This window comes from Pristiophorus japonicus, chromosome 4, assembly GCF_044704955.1.
Source record: "Pristiophorus japonicus isolate sPriJap1 chromosome 4, sPriJap1.hap1, whole genome shotgun sequence".
Classification (NCBI taxonomy): Eukaryota; Metazoa; Chordata; class Chondrichthyes; family Pristiophoridae; genus Pristiophorus; species Pristiophorus japonicus.
The window spans coordinates 52,025,020-52,045,536 of NC_091980.1; the positions used below are offsets into that span (position 1 = coordinate 52,025,020).

The window sequence follows — 20,517 nt, forward strand, 5'->3', positions numbered from 1 at the left end:
TTTTCATGTTTTCCAAACAGAGTGAAAGTTTTTTAACCCTTTGTTGTGTTGTCCTGTATGTGGGAAGTTTTAAGACATTTTAAGTTAGAAACGCAGGTGTGGATTTATTCGGTAAGTTGTGGAGCTAGGAAACGCACAAAGGATAGTTTGTTGAGCAGAAAACAGCAAGCTTTAGCAGTTTAGAAGAGACATTGTAACGACCTTGAAACTGGAATTTGAGATAACGAAAAGCAGCCCTACGTGTAAAATACAAAACCTAATTTGAAGAAAGGAGATCTGAAAAAAAAAGACGTAACGTACTAAATAGGTGCTGACAAAAAAAAAGGGGTGTTTGCGATGGAAAAAGACATACTAGTTGATATCGGCTGTGAAAAGAATATTGGTTTAATTGGAGACAAAAAGAATTTGAAGAGGTAAAAGACACTCTCCATTGATGGACGTTGTTTATCAAGAAAAGTCCCGAACAGTCTAAACAAGCAGGAGGGTTTTGAAAATAACGAGGAGAAAAGATCTAAGCTATGTAAACTCAGACAGAAAGGAAAACTGCGAATTAGAGAACATATACTGAATTTTTAAATTCTTATGCAACTGGCACGGAAGTTTAGATTTTGTGCTGAGAGAGAGAGAAATAAAAGATTTGCCCAGCGAACGGGACCCCGTAAAATAAAACGAAATGTTGGAATGTATACAGCTTGTGAGAAAATTGGATTTCAGTAAACAAAATAGCTATTAAAAATGTGTGGTCTCGTTTTAAATCAAAAAAAAAATCTTTGGCAAGTACTTGAATTAGAAGTTAAAAAAAAATTTGGAGTTTAATCTAAAATGCCGTTTTTCCTGATGAGAAGACTGTTATTATGACGGCTTTACTAATGATTTCTGCTGTTTTAACGGATTCCTAATTTCTAAGCAAGTTTTGAAGGCATAAAGTAAAAAAGAATTTTTCGGATGATTACATAATGACATCAGGCTTTCTTATAAACCTGTAAAGGAGTTAACCCTTTCCATTGACAGCTATTTTATACTGGACATTATTAATTTGGGTTTCTAAATAGAATAAAAAAGGCTCACCTGACAGATAGAGGAAATGGTGGGATAGTCAGAATAAAAATAAAAACAGAACTAGCCTATGTAATAATACTCGCCTGATACAAATAAAAGAAAGATACTCAAACAAAACAAATTCAAGAGTTAAAGGCTAAGATAAATAAGCTGGAAGAGATTTTTTTTTTAAATGGGACCAGACGGATAGTGCAGTGCGCAGCCATAGCACCATCACCTATGGCAATAGAGCCCACGGTGGATAAGTGTAGTCCACAAACCCAACCTAACCCTTACCTCCGATTTCACAGAGTGACCTCAACATGCATGGATAAAAGATGAGTAGACCAGAACCTAACACCTGGTGATGACCAGGCTATCTGTTTAAAATTTGCAGATAAAACACTCACCGAGATGGGACCGCAGCGGCTACTTCGACTCAGGATACTGGGAACCTTAAGGCCCATGCAAGCACTGGATAATACAGATGGACTACGAGAGATATAGCACACGCAGGAAAGACACAACTACATGAACGATGGGGCTCTGTTTAATTTAACTGCCGAAATATGCATCCCAGCAGCCAAGGACTGGAGCAAGGACAGAACTTATTTTAATGCATGGCTATGTATAGTGTATTAAGTAAGGTTGTAATGCAGCAGGCTGCCAATGCTATGGGCGCCAGTATGGGGAATGGCGCAGAAATCCAACTGGATGGAATTTCAGTTCTAGAAGCTCATGCCTGGACGGACGAAGCTGCAAAACAAGCAGCCAAATCCACCCCGCAAGAGAAATAGAAGGGTGGGAACAGAACGGAACAAAAAGGGGGGCGGATGGAGTGTGAAGCCCTACCACTGCCCCAACAACCACCCTGGGGACAACAAATCTTCCCAGCACAACCACGCAAGTCCCCCCATAAGCCTGTCCATAAAGACTGAAGCCAAAGGGGGGCTAGCAATAAAAGAATCGAAAGAAAGGATATAATTAGGATGCGTCAGCAACTACTTAACCTAAATCTAATTACGTCTGGTGCAAGGAATCCAGAATCAAAGATGACAGTATATCCGGCTGATGGAAGAAATAGACAACTTACAGAGAGATACTAACGCAATGCTGGCTGATCAGCCCTGGTACTCAAAGCTGTGGGACATTGGACTTGATAATCAAATTCACCCATGGATAAAAATAATATCACATGTACTTATAGTAATACAGGGCCTGGTTCTGATGGTCATGATGGGATTAACATGTGCACGAATTAAACAGGTCAAACGTCAGGGCACGCACTATGATTAAGGCCATAAGGGATGAAAATTTAAGCAGTCCTACAGGAAGGACTTACCTTATATAACTCTGTGGGAAGGTTTCAGGAGGTCCCGAAGCTTGGGAGATGGCCACCCAGGTGAACGGACATATCTGGATCTCGCCTACAGGGAGATAGTTATCGGGAAATATGGCCAGCTTGGCGTATAGCCAAGGGCCAAAAGGGGGGAATTGTAAGAGAAATTTGGCATTAGGGGTACCAGCGGGACAAGGGTTAAAGTGCTGGTTCCTGCAATGGCCCATAAGGAGGTAAAAGGCCTCTCTTCGGCCTTGTACCAAGGCTCCAGAAGTTATCAATTCAATAGTATTCCGACAGGATACGATGTGAGAACCTAAACAGACATTGATAAGACCTTGCGAAGAGGCTCGAGGCGACTCACAGGCACCAAGGAGAATCAACAAATTCTGACCTAATGAAGTCATTCTAGTCACGGCCTAAAGCGGTCACCAGGGTCTTGGCCTGTCAATACAAAGTAGCACTAATAAGGTAGTCCAATTAGAGAAGTAGCACTGATAAGGTAGTTCAATTAGAAATCTAGGGAGGTCTTGTCCGGGAACAGAGGGGTTTTTGAAATGTATAAAAGTTGTATGATTGTGCTGTTCGGGGAGCATCTCCACTCACAGGCGGCTGTGATAAGAGGTGTTCCCGGACATTTGTAATAAAGATCGTTATACGTTGCCATCCGTCTCTGTCTGCTAACTTCGAGAATTGCTACGTGGGCTGGGGCGAGCGTCGACCCTCTATATCAGTGGGCCCGCTCATGGGAGAGGAAGCCTTCCCATCTCCCCCTTACAAGGAGGAACTGAAGGATATCTTTATTAGGCAGGAAATTGTGCTAGGGAAATTGATGGGATTGAAGGCTGATAAATCCCTGGGCCTGATAGTCTGCATCCCAGAGTACTTAAGGAAGTGGCCCTAGAAATAGTGGATGCATTGGTGATCATTTTCCAACAGTCTATCGACACTGGATCAGTTCCCATGGACTGGAGGGTAGCTAAAGAGACACCACTTTTTTAAAAAGTAGGGAGAGAAAACGGGTAATTATAGACAAGTTAGCCTGACATCAGTCGTGTGGAAAATCTTGGAATCAATCATTCAGGATGAAATAGCAGTAATTTGGAAATTAGTGACAGGATCGGTCCAAGTCAGCATGGATTTATGAAAGGGAAATCATGCTTGACAAATCTTCTAGAATTTTTTGAGGATGTAACTAGAAGAGTGGACAAGGGAGAACCAGTGGATGTGGTGTATTTGGACTTTCAAAAGGCTTTTGACAAGGTCCCACACAAGAGATTGGTGTGCAAAATCAAAGTACATGGTATTGGGGGTAATGTACTGACGTGGATAGAGAACTGGTTGGCAGACAGGAAACAGAGAGTCGGGATAGATGGGTCCTTTTCAGAATAGCAGGCAGTGACTAGTGGAGTGCCGCAGGGCACAGTGCTGGGACACCAGCTCTTTACAATATACTTTAATGATTTAGATGAAGGAATTGAGTGTAATATCTCGAAGTTTGCAGATGAGAGTAAACTGGGTGGCGATGTGAGCTGTGAGGAGGATGCGAAGAGGCTACAGGGTGACTTGGACAGGTTAGGTGAGTGGGCAAATGCATAGCGATGCAGTATAATGTGGATAAATGTGAGGTTATCCACTGTGGGGGCAAAAACACAAAGGCAGAATATTATCTGAATTGCGGCAGATTAGGAAAGGGGGAGGTGCAACAACTCCTGGGTGTCATGGTTCTTCAGTCATTGAAAGTTGGCTTGCAGGTACAGCAGGCGGTGAAGAAGGCAAATGGTATGTTGGCCTTCATAGCTAGGGAATTTGAGTATAGGAGCAGGGAGGTCTTACTGCATTTGTACAGGGCTTTGGTGAGACCTCACCTGGAATATTGTGTTCAGTTTTGGTCTCATAATCTGAGGACGTACATTCTTGCTTTTGAGGGAGTGCAACGAAGGTTCACCAGACTGATTCCAGGGATGGCTGGACTGACATATGAGGTGAGACTGGATCAACTGGGCCTTTATTCACTGGAGTTTAGAAGGATGAGAGGGGATCTCATAGAAACGTATAAGATTCTGATGGAACTGGACAGGTTAGATGCGGGAAGAATGTTCCCGATGTTGGGGAAGTCCAGAATCCAGGGGACACAGTCTTAGGATAAGGGGTGGGCTATTTAGGACTGAGATGAGGAGGAACTTCTTCACTCAGAGAGTTGTTAACCTGTGGAATTCCCTGCCGCAGAGAGTTGTTGATGCCAGTTCATTGGATATATTCAAGAGGGAGTTAGATATGGCCCTTTTGGCTAAAGGGATCAAGGGGTATGGAGGGAAAGCAGGAAAGGGGTACTGAGGGAATGATCAGCCATGATCTTATTGAATGGCGGTGCAGACTCGAAGGGCCAAATGGCCTACTCCTGCACCTATTTTCTATGTTTCTATGTATAACACGGAACTTGCGATCTGTCAAAAATTCTCTTGGTAGATCATCTTCATCCACAGGAAAAGGGCATTTGCTGGTGGAGAGTTGGGCTATTTGAATGTCAAGAAATTCTTACAGCTGGTGAAAGCACGCATAATAACATCAACTTATATTTATATAAGCGCCTGTAAAATAATGAAACTTCCCAAGGCGCTTCACAGGAGTATTATGAGATAAAAGAAATTGACAGCGAGCCGCATAAGTAGAAATTAGCGCAGGTGCTTTGTCAAAGAGGTATGTTTTAAGGAGCGTCTTGAAGGAGGAAAGAGAAGTAGAGACGAGGAGAGGTTTAGGCAGGGAGTTCCAGAGGTTGGGGCCTAGGCAACAGAAGGCACAGCCACCAATGGTTGAGCAATTATAATCAGGGATGCTCAAGAGGGCAGAATTAGAGGAGCGCAGACATCTCGTGGGATTGTGGGGCTGGAGGAGATTACAGAGATAGGGAGGGGCGAAGCCATGGAGGAATTTGAAAATAAGGATGAGAATTTTGAAATCGAGGTGTTGCTTAACATAAAGCCAAAGTAGGTAATTGAGCACAGGGATGATGGGTGAGTGGGATTTGGAGTGAGTTCGGACATGGGCAGCTTAGTTTTTGATCACCTCTAGTTTACGTAGGGTAGAATGTGGGAGGCCAGCCAGGAGTGTGCTGGAATAGTGAAGTCTCGAGGTAACAAAGGCATGAATGAGGGTTTCAGCAGCGGATGAGCTGAAGCAAGGGCGGAGACGGGCAATGTTACGGAGGTGGAAATAGGTGGTCTTCGTTATGCTGTGGATATGTGTTCGAAAGCTCATTTCAGGGTCAAATATGACACCAAAGTTGTGAACAGTCTGGTTCAGCCTCAGACACAAGTTGGGGAGAGGGATGGAGTCATAGAAACATAGAAACATAGAAAATAGGTGCAGGAGCAGGCCATTCAGCCCTTCTAGCCTGCACCGCCATTCAATGAGTTCATGGCTGAACATGAAACTTCAGTACCCCCTTCCTGCTTTCATGCCATACCCCTTGATCCCCCGAGTAGTCAGTGGCTAGGGAATGGTGCTTTTACCAGCGTAAAGAGTTTTATAAAACAGAAAAATTAAATTTTTATCAGTAATCTATACATATAAAAACCTTTTAGCCCCTTTAAAACATGTAAATTTATTTTTCAAAAAATTAATTTTTGTTTTAAATATTTAATTTTAAAAATGTAATTTTTTTTACATTTATTTAATATGTAGGTGTTTTTTTTTTGGTTATTCCCATTGTGCGGAATCCCCATAAGTATGAATAGGGATCCCCTTCTGTCATTCATTGGGCTGGCCCACGTTGTCCCAGGGCACAGATAGTTCGCGAGCGCCCCTGAGATACATGGGCCTTTGCCTACGTGTACTTGGAGAGCCCCAAATCTCCATACCTGCCAGATCACCAGGTACGTGGAGTTTATTTGCGGATCGGTGGCATTTCCCCGCGGAAAGCCACTGCTCCAACCAAGAAATGTCACAAGGTAATATCAGAAGAAGCGTTTGTTTTATGACTGATGCATTGAAAAAGAAAAATCACAAGAACATTATAAAATATAGACGCAGCTCTTATCACTTAGAATTTGTTTTTGAGAAAAGCCCAAAGTTTTGTTTTTGGTTTGTCATACGCTCATCGATCTTTATTAGAATGGCAGTTGAATGTTACAACTTGTCTCATATGGTTGAGCCGTGGAAGAGGGGTGCGGGGGTGAAGTGGTGGCAGAGAATGGTCAGAGATCCAGGTCTTAATCAGCTTACAGTATCCACAACAGGAAACTGCGTATGTGTGTGTGTGTTTGTTGGGGGGGCAGGGAGTGGAGCATTTGATGAAGATATCATTGGGCTTAGCGATGATTACTTCCACGGTTAAATAGCCTGGCAGTACAGGAGTGTTAAGAGTCAATAGGGTAGATTTTCATCTTCACTGCTTAGGTGGATTGGATTGCCTGCCTAATTTCCATTCCACAGTAATCAATTAAGCAGCAAAGAGTTTCAGAATGAGTTTGAAGATCCAATTAACATGGACATGGAAGAGAGGATAATGGGAATGGTTCAGCGATCACACAATTAAAAACTTAAAGGTAAATGTTCCTCTGTTTGCTAATATTAGTAAAAAAAAGTAGATGTGACAAGGCAGCCTTGAGGAAGAGTTCATAGAGTGCATAAGGGATGGGTTCCTTGAACAATATGTAACGGAACCAACTAGGGAGCAGACTATCTTAGATCTGGTCCTCTGCACTGAGACAGGATTAATAAACAATCTCCTAGTAAAAGATCTCCTTGGAATGAGTGATCATAGCATGGTTGAATTTCAAATTCAGATGAAGGGCGAAAAAGTTGGATCTCAAATCAGCGTACTAAGCTTAAATAAAGGAGACTACAAAGATATGAGGGCAGAGTTGGCTAAAATGGACTGGGAAAATAGATTAAAGTGTAGGACGGTTGATGAACAGTGGCGTACATTTAAGGAGATATTTCATAACACTCAAGAAAAATATATTCCAGTGAGGAGAAAAGGGTGTAAAAGAAAAGATAGCCATCCGTGGCTAACTAAAGAAATAAAGGATGGTATCCAATTAAAAACAAGGGCATACAAAGTGGCCAAAACTACTGGGAGGACAGAGGATTGGGAAGCTTTTAAAAGCCAGCAAAGAATGACTAAAGAAATGATTAAGAAAGGGAAGATAGACTATGAAAGTAAACTAGCACAAAATATAAAAACAGATAGCAAGAGTTTCTACAGGTATATAAAAAGGAAAAGAGTGGCTAAAGTAAATGTTGGTCACTTAGAGGACGACAGTGGGATTGACTTAGAGGGGCTGACAGTGCATGGGCAATGGCAAACATTTAGAGACCGCATGGATGAACTACAACAATTGTACATCCCTGTCTTGCGTAAAAATAAAAAAGGGAAGGTGGCTCAACTGTGGCTCTCAAGGGAAATCAGGGATAGTATGAAGGCCAAGGAAGTGACATACAAATTGGCAAGAAATAGCAGTGAACCCAGGGACTGGGAGAAATTTCGAACTCAGCAGAGGAGGACAAAGGGTTTGATTAGGGCAGGGAAAGTAGAGTACGAGAGGAAGCTTGCAGGGAACATTAAGACAGACTGCAAAAGCTTCTATAGATATGTAAAGAGAAAAAGGTTAGTAAAGACAAACGTAGGTCCCCTGCAGTCAGAATCAGGGGAAGTCATAACTGGGAACAAAGAAATGGCAGACAAATTGAACAAATACTTTGGTTCGGTATTCACTAAGGAGGACACAAACAACCTTCCAGATATAAAAGAGGTCAGAGGGTCCAGTAAGAAGGAGGAACTGAGGGAAATCCTTATTAGTCGGGAAATTGTGTTGGGGAAATTGATGGGATTGAAGGCCGATAAATCCCCAGGGCCTGATGGACTACATCCCAGAGTACTTAAGGAGGTGGCCTTGGAAATAGTGGATGCATTAACTGTCATTTTCCAACATTCCACAGATTCTGGATCAGTTCCTATGGAGTGGAGGGTAGCCAATGTAACCCCACTTTTAAAAAAAGGAGGGAGAGAGAAAACAGGGAATTATAGACCAGTCAGCCTGACATCAGTAGTGGGTAAAATGATGGAATCAATTATTAAGGATGTCATAGCAGCGCATTTGGAAAGAGGTGACATGATAGGTCCAAGTCAGCATGGATTTGTGAAAGAGAAATCATGCTTGGCAAATCTTCTGGAATTTTTTGAGGATGTTCCCAGTAGAGTGGACAAGGGAGAACCAGTTGATGTGGTATATTTGGATTTTAAGAAGGCTTTCGACAAGGTCTCACACAAGAGATTAATGTGCAAAGTTAAAGCACATGGGATTGGGGGTAGTGTGCTGACGTGGATTGAGAACTGGTTGGCAAACAGGAAGCAAAGAGTAGGAGTAAATGGGTACTTTTCAGAATGGCAGGCAGTGACTAGTGGGGTACCGCAAGGTTCTGTGCTGGGGCCCCAGCTATTTACACTGTACATTAATGATTTAGACGAGGGGATTAAATGTAGTATCTCCAAATTTGCAGATGACATTAAGTTGGGTGGCAGTGTGAGCTGCGAGGAGGATGCTATGAGGCTGCAGAGTGACTTGGATAGGTTAGGTGAGTGGGCAAATGCATGGCAGATGAAGTATAATGTGGATAAATGTGAGGTTATCCACTTTGGTGGTAAAAGCAGAGAGACAGACTATTATCTGAATGGTGACAGATTGGGAAAAGGGGAGGTGCAACAAGACCTGGGTGTCATGGTACATCAGTCATTGAAGGTCGGCATGCAGGTACAGCAGGCGGTTAAGAAAGCAAATGGCATGTTGGCCTTCATAGCGAGGGGATTTGAGTACAGGGGCAGGGAGGTGTTACTACAGTTGTACAGGGCCTTGGTGAGGCCACACCTGGAGTATTGTGTACAGTTTTGGTTTCCTAACTTGAGGAAGGACATTCTTGTTATTGAGGGAGTGCAGCGAAGGTTCATCAGACTGATTCCCGGGATGGTGGGACTGACATATCCAGAAAGACTGGACCAACTGGGCTTGTATTCACTGGAGTTCAGAAGAATGAGAGGGGATCTCATAGAAACGTTTAAAATTCTGATGGGTTTAGACAGGTTAGATGCAGGACGAATGTTCCCAATGTTGTGGAAGTCCACAACCAGGGGTCACGGTCTAAGGATAAGGGGTAAGTCATTTAGGACCGAGATGAGGAGAAACTTCTTCACCCAGAGAGTGGTGAACCTGTGGAATTCTCTACCACAGAAAGTTGTTGAGGCCAATTCATTAAATATATTCAAAATGGAGTTAGATTTAGTCCTTACTACTAGGGGGATCAAGGGGTATGGCGGGAAAGCAGGAATGGGGTACTGAAGTTGCATGTTCAGCCATGAACCAATTGAAGGGCGATGCAGGCTCGAAGGGCCGAATGGCCTACTCCTGCACCTATTTTCTATGTTTCTATGTTTCTATGAAACCGGGAAATTAGTGATGGGGAACAGGAAGATGGCAGAAACTCTGAACAAATATTTTGTATCAATCTTTATGGTAGAGGACACTAAAAATATCCCAACAGTGGATAGTCAAGAGGCTATAGCGGGGGAGGAATTAACACAATCACAATCACTAAGGAGGTGGTACTCAGTAAGATAATGGGACTAAAGGCAGATAAATCCGCTGGACCTGTTGGCTTGCATACTAATATCCTCAGAGAAGTAACGGCAGGGATAGTGGATGCATTGGTTGTAATTTACCAAAATTCTCTGGATTTTGGGGAGGTCCCAGCAGATTGGAAAACTGCAAATGTAACGCCTCTACTTAAAAAAGAAGGCAGACAAAAAGTTGGGAACTATAGACCAGTTAGCCTATCATCTGTCGTTGGGAAAATTTTGGAGTCCATTATTAAAGAAGCTGTAGCAGGGCATTTGGAAAACCATAATTCAGTCAGGCAGAGTCAGCATGGATTCATGAAGGGGAAGTCATGTTTGAAAAATTTGCTGAAATTCTTTGAGGATGTAACAAACAGGGTGGATGAAGGGAAACCAATGGATGTGGTGCATTTGGACTTCCAGAAGGTATTTGACAATGTGCACACAAAAGGTTACTGCACAAGATAAAAGTTCACGGGGTTCGGGATAATATATTAGCATGGATTGAGGATTGGCTAACTAACAGAAAACAGAGAGTCGGGATAAATGGTTCATTCTCAGGTTGGCAATCAGTAACTAGTGGGTTGCCGCAGGGTTCAGTGCTGGAACCCGAACTATTTACAATCTATATTAATGACTTGGATGAAGGGACTGAGTGAAATGTGGACACATTTGCTGATGATACAAAGATGGGAAAGCAATGTGTGAGGAGGACACAAAAAATCTGCAATAAGACATAGACAGGCTAAGTGAGTGGGCAAAAATTTGGCAGATGGAGTATAATGTTGGAAAGTATGAGGTTATACACTTTGGCAGAAAAAAAAATCAAAGAGCAAGTTATTATTTAAATGGAGAAAAATTGCAAAGTGCTGCAGTACAGTGGGACCTGGGTGTCCTGGTGCATGAAACACAAAAGGTAAGTATGCAGGTACAGCAAGTGATCAGGAAGGCCAATGGAATCTTGGCCTTTATTGCAAATGGGATTGAGTATAAAAGCAGGGAAGTCTTGCTACAGTTATACATATAGTTATATTGGCGAGGCCACACCTGGAATACTGCGTACAGTTTTGGTTTTCATATTTAAGAAAGGATATACTTGCTTTGGAGGCAGTTCAGAGAAGGTTCACTAGGTTGATTCCAGAGATGAGGGGGTTGACTTCTGAGGAAAGGTTGAGTAGGGTGGGCCTCTACTCATTGGAATTCAGAAGAATGAGAGGTGATGTTATCGAAACGTATAAGATTATGAGGGGGCTTGACAAGGTGGAGGCAGAGAGGATGTTTCCACTCATAGTAGAGACTAGAACTGGGGGGCATAATCTTAGAATAAGGGGCCGCCCATTTAAAACTGAGATGAGGAGGAATTTCTTCTCTCAGAGTGTTGTAAATCTGTGGAATTCGCTGCCTCAGAGAACTGTGGAAGCTGGGTCATTGAATAAATTTAAGACAGAGATAGACAGTTTCTTAATCAATAAGGGATTAAGGGGTTATGGGGAGCGGGCAGGGAAGTGGACCTAAGTCCATGATTGGATCAGCCATGATCGTATTAAATGGCGGAGCAGACTTGAGGGGCCGTATGGCCTACTCCTGCTTCTATTTCTGATGTTCTTATGTTCTTATGTTAAAGTAATGTTGCCTACTTTATACTGGCATCTACTTTGTTGTTCATATTAGTGAATAGAGTTTCTCAGAAAATGTCATTCCGAGATGGCTATGATAGTCTGCTCGTTATAATACTGGACTAGCAACCCACAGACTTAGATTTCAAACCCCACCATGGTAAGTTGTGAAACAGACTTCATTACATTTGGTAATTTGTGGGCTATCTGGATTATTGTAAAATCCCAACTGGTTCACTAATGTCCTTCAGGGAAGGGAGCCTGGCACCCCTATGTGGTCCAATTTACCAACAACTCCAATCTCACACTATGCATTTGACTCTTAATGACCTCAGCGTAACTAGGGATGGGCAATAAACATTGATGTCAGTCATATACCAAGAGCAACTAATACAAAAAGCTATTACTTGGTTTTCAGCTTTCTATTAAACTCTCAATAAGTTGGCAAAGATGCATTGTCAAATTATAGTCTTCTAACTCACTATTATTAAGAACTAAAGGCAAGTAAAGTAAAATAAATAACTAACCAAACAAATCTTTACATCGAAGATCACAGAACAGGACACCCACCTGCGCCAGTTCACTATTGTTTACAAGGCCATCACCATTGATGTCAAAGTACTTGAACATGTTTTCCACCAAAAGCCTCTTCAGTGTTGTTGTGTCCATCGTAATATTCTCTTGTTGGAAATACCTCTGGCTCTGTAGGTCCAGCAACATGCTCTTCAGTCTGCTGTACTCTGCCAATTTACACCGCTCACCTGGACAAAAGACAAGATATTCAAGATTGTTTGTTATTATTTTGTTATAGATCGAGTCATGATATAGATTAGGAATACTGCCCCTTTGGTTGTGGTTTGAATTTTGTCCAGACTGACAGAAAAAAAACCTCTTCCCTCTGCTGTTCTGCATCATTCAGAACAGACTCCCAGGTTTGGGTGCTGTGGAATAGTGGATTAGTAAAATGCTTTGTGTTGTGATGGTTGATTGCAGGTCCATGTGCACATTAGCTGTCTTGTTGCATTTGTTGATCTTAGCTGAAACAGTGAAGACAAAAGGAAAAAAAAATGAGAGTATAAGGTCACTCCCACACACTTTTTGGTGCTGGCATTGGCATTGATATAACCTCTTGGTTACTGGATGACCTGCAAAGGGAGGCTAGCAATGATTTTAAGCTTAATTTTTCATCATTAGTACCACAATGCCAAGCAATCCCTGAATGAACAACCATGGCCCAGAATTTGTGATTGTAATGATGGTGAAACTGTCAGCGTTCACCGCCATTAAACTGTGAATCTGACAGTAGCAACTGGATTACGCACATACACAGTTAAAGGCAGAAATCCAGAATGTTAGTCATTTCCTGTTCCTCCACAGGGCCGCTGTTGAACTCCAACATTTTATGTTGGAGTTTTGCTGTTAAACCCCGCCCCCCCCCCCCCGCCCCCCGAAAAAGTTCAGCCTTATTGAATGAGCTGTAACTGGGTTTTTAATGGCTTCCGGAGTCATAATTAATGCTGAACAACCATTCTGGCCCTCATAATCTAATCTTATATTTGTGGAATGTCAAATTTTTCCATGATGTTAAAAAATTCCATGGTTTTTAATATAATAGTTTTTAAAATTTTGTTTTTGATATTTCAACTTCTACCTTAATCCGATGTGTATTTCCCAATCCTTATTTCACTTTCTGTAAAATGATTAAAAAGTGAAGGAAAATCAGTGCATTTTACTTCCTGTTTTGCTACCTGTGAGAATTCTTTAACGTAATTTGCTGCTTAGCCAGCTTGATGACATTACTGTTGTTGGTGTTGGAGATGGCCTAGACCCGGCGTCAGATTCAAATTAACGTCGGGAGAGGTGAAATCGACACCACAGAGATTGTTTGATCTTTGTGGACAGCTTTCTTCAAGGTTGTCACTGATGGCAGAATCTGATCCATATGATTTGAACAGTTCAATTAAAAATAAACTAATGGATTAATCTAATTTTCATATTATTTTTAGATGAACTTTTCAAAGATAAAGATATCTTTAAAATAACAATAATAACTTATATCTGTAAACAATACCCATCATACTAAAATGGTAGAGACAACCTTTCAATTGAAATAAAATGATTCCTCTTTTATTTTTAATCCGATTTAGAGCTAAGAAACTGAGGAAATCTCTTTGAAATCCACACAAGGAAATCAAACCCAAAGAGGGTAGCTTTGGTTTCAAAACAGTTAAAAAAAACCCCACAACAACCTGAAGATCAATCTGAAGCATCAATCTGCATAAATTAGCATAATAACTATCACACATTTGTTACTGTGTAAAATCTATCAGTGCGATTGTTGAACAAGTAACACATGGAAAGTAATTTTCAATTTATTTGTTTAATCTACCAGTTAGCGGAGTGTGTTGTGTTATTTCCCAGGATCTCCAAAATGATTTATTATCCCTTTGTTATCATCACATGGCATTGCTGTTCTTCTGCGTATCGTTCAAAAAAACATTTTTTCAACAATCATGGTCGACACTGGAAGTGAGATGACAACTTTAAATGCACTGTTGATATAGGAATTTACTCAGCATGGCTTCTCTAACAATGTTTCTTTGAGAATAAAATTCATGTCACAATGACATCATTTCTGTTGCTTGCACAAATTGAAAATAACTTGTGGCTCTTTCCTCTTTCCCTGATTGCTGAAGCTTTTATTGGAATACTCTGGCCATGGTACTGTATTAGAAAAATAGAAACAAGCTTTACTTTCGAACATAGGAACAAATGTAGGCTATGCAGCCCCTCGAGTCTGTTCTGCCATTCAATTAGATCATGGCTGATCTGCATCTTACCTCCATCTAGCTGCCTTGCTTCCATAACCCTTAATACCCTGACAGTTTAAATTGACCTAGATTCACCAGCCTTTTTGGGAGAGTGTTCCAGATTTCCACTACCCTTTGTGTGAAGAAGTGCTTCCTGACATCACCTCTGAATGGCTGAACTCTAATTTTAAGGTTATGCCCCCTTGTTCTGGATTCCCTCACCTTTACTGTGAGATGTGCAATCTGGGGTTTAGTCATAGTGTAGAAGGTGAATCTGAGCTTTGGCAAAACAAAGGATTGAATGTGAGGTTTGGCTCACTAATTGATTCTTGGAGCTGGATTTAACGGGGGAAGGTGGGTTGTGTTATGTCTTGAATAAAGAATCTGACCAGACACTGTAAGCTCAAAGAAAAGTGTGACAGGTCTCCAGAATGTCTCTCCAGCCTGTGAGGCCTCCTTATGTACAGGTGCTCCCAAGGGATTGTGGGATCCCTTGGGACTCCAGGGGATGAGTCCCCTGGTGGTTAAACAAAGTATTTACAGGTTTACATATATAACACTGCCCCCCCACCCAAAGTCAATAGTGTAACTATTTACAATGTGAGTCGATCTGGGGCCTTCCTTTCCCTGGTTGATCAGCTTGGTGCAAATGCTGGTTTTGGTGAGTCGTTTGTTGGGCCCTCTTTGGACTGCTGCACAGCTGGCCTTGCAGAGCTGCTGTGTGTGGTGAGTCCTGCTGGGCTGCTGCAGGTGATGGGTCCTGCTTTGTGGTCAACAGCTAGGTCAGTTGCCACTTGTGTGTGTGTTTGGGGGGTCGAAAAAGGTAGAGTCTATTGTGGGTTGTTCTGGATATTCCATAAATCTGAGTTTGGTTTGGTCCAAGAGTTTTCTGCAGGTGAGTCCATTTGAAAGTTTGACCAGAAACACCCGACTCCCCTCTTTGGCCACGACAGTGCCGGGAAGCAACTTGGGACCTTGTCCATAGTTCAACACAAATACAGGATCATTAATCTCGATTTTGCGTGACACATTTGCACGATCATGATATGTATTCTGTTGAAGCCACCTGCTCTCTACCTGTTCGTATAGATTAGGGTGGACTAACGAGAGCCTTGTCTTAAGTGCCCTTTTCAGTGGGGGGAACTCCAGTGAGCGAGTGGGGACATGTGCGGTAACTAAGCAGGACTCGGGATAGGGGGTCTGCAGTGAGCCTTCAGTTACCCTCTTCAAGCTCTGCTTGATTGTTTGCACTGCTCGCTCTGCCTGACCATTGGACTCTAGTTTAAATGGGGCAGTTGATCCCATTGCGGGTCATGAACTATTTGAACTCGGCACTGGTGAAACACAGCCCATTGTCATTCACAAGGACTGAAGGCAGGCCGTGCGTGGCAAACATGGACCACAGGCTTTCAATGGTGGCAGCGGACGTGCTTGCCGACATTATCTCACATTCAATTCGTTTGGAGTATGAATCTACAACCACAAGGAACATCTTTCCCAAGAATGGGCCTGCATAGTCGACATGGACCCTGGACCAAGGTTTGGAAGGCCAAGACCATAAACTTAGTGGTGCCTCCCTGGGTGCATTGCTTAACTGTGAACATGTGTTACATTTGTGCACGCAGGACTCTAAGTCTGCATCAATACCGGGCCACCACACGTGGGATCTGGCTATCGCTTTCATCATTACAATGCCTGGGTGGGTGCTGTGGAGTTCACTAATGAAAGTATCCCTGCCTTTTTTTGGCACCACTACCCGATTACCCCATAGGAGGCAGTCTGCCTGTATGGACATTTCATCTCTGAGCCACTGGTACGGCTTTATTTCTTCCTGCCTCTCTAACAGGACACTAGATCAACTTCCGTGGAGCACACAGTTTTTTTACTATGGACACTAAGGGGACTGGCTCATCCAGGTTCTAATCTGTCGGGTGATAACAGGTGATTGCTCACTCTTGAATGCTTCCATTATCATAACTAAATCTGCGGGCTGTGCCATCTCCACCCCTGTGGTGGGCAATGGCAGCCTACTGAGAGCATCGGCACAGTTTTTTGTGCCTGGCCTGTGGCGAAGAGCGTAGTTGTATGCGGACAATGTGAGCACCCATCTTTGGATGCGGGCCGACGCATTCATATTTATCCCCTTACTTTCAGAAAAGAGGGATATAAGTGGCTTATGGTCGGTTTTTAATTCAAATTTGAGCCCAAACAGATATTGATGCATTTTCTTTCTCCCATAAACGCATGCTAACACTTCTTTTTCGATCATGCTGTAGGCCCTCTCAGCCTTAGACAGACTTCTGGATGCATAAGCAGCCAGTTGCAGTTTCCCGAAATCATTAGCTTGTTGCAATACACACCCGACACCGTATGACGACGCATCACATGCTAGTACCAAACGCTTACATGGATCATACAACACAAGCAATTTGTTTGAGGATAACAGTTTCCTAGCTTTCTCAAAGGCATTTTCTTGACTTTTACCCCATACCCATTCATCTTCTTTACGCAGTAAAGAGTGCCGTGGTTCTAACAATGTGCTAAAACCTGGTAAGAAGTTACCAAAGTAGTTCAGGAGTCCGGAAACGACCACAGCTCCATCATGTTCCATGGTCTCGGTGCATTCTTGATTGCCTCCGCCTTTGAATCGGTGGGCTTGATGCCGTCCGCCGCGATTCTTCTCCCCAGGAACTCCATTTCAGGTGCCAGGAAAACACATTTTGAGAGTTTTAATCTGAGCCTCACACGATTAAGCCGACTAAGAACCTCCTCCAGGTTCTGCAGGTGCTCAAGCATGTCCAGACCTGTAACCAAGATGTCATCCTAGAAGATCATGGTGCGCGGGACCGACTTCAGTAAGCTTTCTATGTTCCTCTGGAATATCGCAGCGGCTGCTTGAACCCCAAACGTTGTAAATGAAAAGACCTTTGTGCGTGCTGATGCAGGTGAGGCTCTTCGATGATTCCTCCAGCTCCTGCGTCATGTAGGCCGAGGTCAAGTCCAGCTTCGTGAATGTTTTTCCTCGCGCCAGCGTCGCAAATAGGTCATCTGTCTTTGGTAGTGGGTATTGATCCTGCAGGGAGAAATGATTGATAGTTACTTTGTAATCGCCACAGATTCTGATGGTGCCGTCTTCCTTGAGGACTGTAACAATCGAACTAGCCCACTCATTGAATTTAATCGGCGAAATGATGCTCTCTCATTGCAGCCGGTCCAGCTCGATCTCCACCCTCTCTCTCATCATGTATGGTACTGCTCTCGCCGTGTGATGGATGGGTCGCGCCCCCAGAATCAAGTGGATCTGCACTTTTACTCCTTCGAACTTCCCGATGTCTGGTTCAAACAGCGAGGGGAACTTATTTAGGACCTGGGCACATGAAGTGTCGTCGACGGACGAGAGTGCTCGGATGCCATCCCAGTTCTAGCGTATCTTTCCCAGCCAGTTCCTGCCGAACAGCGTGGGGCCATCGCCCAGTACCACCCAGAGTGGTAAATTGTGCACCGCTCCATCGTAGGAGACTTTTACGGTAGACTGCCAATTATGGGAATCAGTTCCTTTGTGTACGTTCTCAGTTTAGTACAAATGGGAGTCAGGACTGGCCTTGAAGTCTTGCTGCACCATAATTTATTGAAAGTCTTTTTGCTCATTATGGACTGGGTCGCGCCCGTGTCCAACTCCATTGACACTGGGAGTCCATTTAATTCAACCTTCAGCATTATTGGGGGACACTTTGTGGTAAATGTGTGCACCCCATATACCTCTGCCTCCTCAGTCTGAGGCTCTGGTTCGTCGTGATCCACCGTGGATCTCTCCTCCTCTGAAACATGGTGGTTTGCAGGACTAGCAGGGTTTGCTGCTCGCCTGCACATACGTTGGAGGTGTCCCATTGTTCCACAGCCCTTGCAAACGTATCCTTTGAAGTGACATGACTGGAAATGATGATCACCTCCGCAGTGCCAATAAGGTATTAATGGCCTTGCATTCACCACCCTTGATGGTGGACTCTGAGACATCTGCGAACATGCAGCTGCAGGCATGTGAGTCCTACCCTGTATGTTATGATTCAAAAATAACATGACTTTGTTCACAGTACTTGCAGCAGTACTCGTGTGCTAAGAGATTTGTTTGGTATTGTCACTGGTGGTGATGAATGCCTGGGCTATCGCTATGGCTTTACTCAAGGTTGGGGTCTCTGTAGTCAAAAGTTTGCGAAGTATTACTTCATGGCCAATGCCAAGTACAAAGAAGTCCCTGAGCTCCAAGTGTCCTTCAAATTCGCAATGTCCTGCAAGGCGCCTTAGCTCGGCGATGTAGCTCGCCACTTCCTGGCCTTCAGACCTCTTGTACGTGTAGAATCGGTACCTCGCCATCAGAACACTTTCCTTTAGGTTGAGATGCTCCTGGACCAGTGTGCTCAAATCATCATACGATTTCTCTGTGGGTTTCGCTCGAGTGAGCAGATTTTTCATGAGGCCATACATTGGTGCCTCGCAAACGGTGAGGAGGATCGCCCTTCGTTTGGCAGCGTTCGCTTCTCCTTCCAGCTCGTTGGCCACGAAGTATTGGTGGAGTCGCTCCACAAAGGTTTCCCAATCATCTCCCTCCAAACATTTCTCCAGGATGCCCATGGTTCTCTGCATTGTTGCAGTGGGGTTCGTCATTTGTATCTCGTCGCCAGTTGTTATGTCTTGAATAAAGAATCTGACCATATACTGTAAGCTCAAAGTAATGTGTGACCGTAGTGCTTTATTACAGGTCTCAGAGTGCCTCTCCAGCCTGTGAGGCCTCCTTATGTACAGGTGCTCCCAAGGGATTGTGGGATCCTTTGGGACTCGAAGGGATGAGCCCTCTGGTGGTTAAATAAGGTATTTATAAGTTTACATATATAACAGGTTGGGGGAGTGAGGGGGTCGCCAAGGCAATTGGGAAACCCGGAGGAATGGGTTAATGACAGGGCCTGATTTACCTCTGTTTCTTGCCCGCAGTCAGCCAGATTGAGAGGCTGGCTGGCTCCAAAACATGTAGGCCTGCGTCCCTAGGCCACACAAAGGTTGGAAGGAGGGAGGCCGGAGGAGCGCGGGAGGTTGCTAAGAATAAAGAGGGGATGCAAGAATCACTGGGGGAGGGCGAGGATCATCGGCGGGGGCGGGGGGGGGAGCGAGAAACATCAGGGAGAGGAGTGCTAGGTTCATCGATGGCTGAATGGCAGCCGGATGTGCGGGAGCTGCGAGGAATGGGGGCGATGGACTGTGGGGTGGCCAGAGGAGCAAGTGTGGGGGAGGGAGCAGATCTGTAGAAGATCGGGGTGGGAGGAGCATGCGAAAGGTCTGCAGAGCAGGGTGGAGGCCTCGCGGAAGGGTCGGAGGCCTGGATGCGGGCGGGGTGGCAGGGGGGAATGATCTGAGGCCTCGTGGGTGGGGGTGGGGGGTCTGGAGGCATGATTGGAGACTCTGAGGGAGTTGCCGATTGCAGGGGTTGTGTTAGGCAAGGACCCAGGAGATAGGTGTAAAGGCACTTACCTCCTGGATGCAGTAGTACTCGTCTTGCTGTAACTGCTGGGTTTTACGAAGTGTATAAAACCCAACCAGCTACAGTTAAAAACAAAATGGAGAGGCTGTCAACCTCATTAAAATATTTAAATTGACGTCTGGCCTCCTGACAGTGGTGTTTGGCTGCCCACCCCCGTCCCACCTCCTCCCCCGCCTCCGTTAAAACCAGAGGTGGGCGGGTCAGAGAGTTCCGGTCAGAAATCCAATTTTTAACAATTTAACCACCACGCTCCTAACTCACCTGTTTTTTTTAGGTCAAAATGATGCCTCTTTGTGTCTGTCAGCAGTGAGAGATTGGCTTTGGGGGAGACACATATCAAACAGCACTGGGTTGTGATTTTTTATGGGATCTCTATAAACATTGAATGTGATGTTTTGTAGTCTGTCATTTATGTGGTGGTAGTCCTTACTGCACGATTTTTGCCCTTTGTTCTGGTGCTATGCAGCCTGCTGTTGGGGGAAGATAGCACTTAAAAAAATAGCACCTCTCTGTTTAAAAATACACGTAAATTTTACCTGTCTATCCCTCTCTCTGTCACAGCTATAAGAAAA

The 20,517-nt window shown here is 43.9% G+C and overlaps 1 protein-coding gene across 1 annotated transcript in view; it reads right to left on the bottom strand.

Annotated features, from left to right (window-relative positions):
• Positions 1-20,517, bottom strand: part of LOC139262441 (follistatin-related protein 5-like) — a 567,533-nt gene that overhangs the window by 316,890 nt on the left and 230,126 nt on the right. Inside the window, exon 3 of the mRNA XM_070877632.1 lies at positions 12,176-12,366. Within this exon, the coding sequence (XP_070733733.1) occupies positions 12,176-12,366 (191 nt within the window). The remainder of the gene's footprint in view (positions 1-12,175; positions 12,367-20,517) is intronic.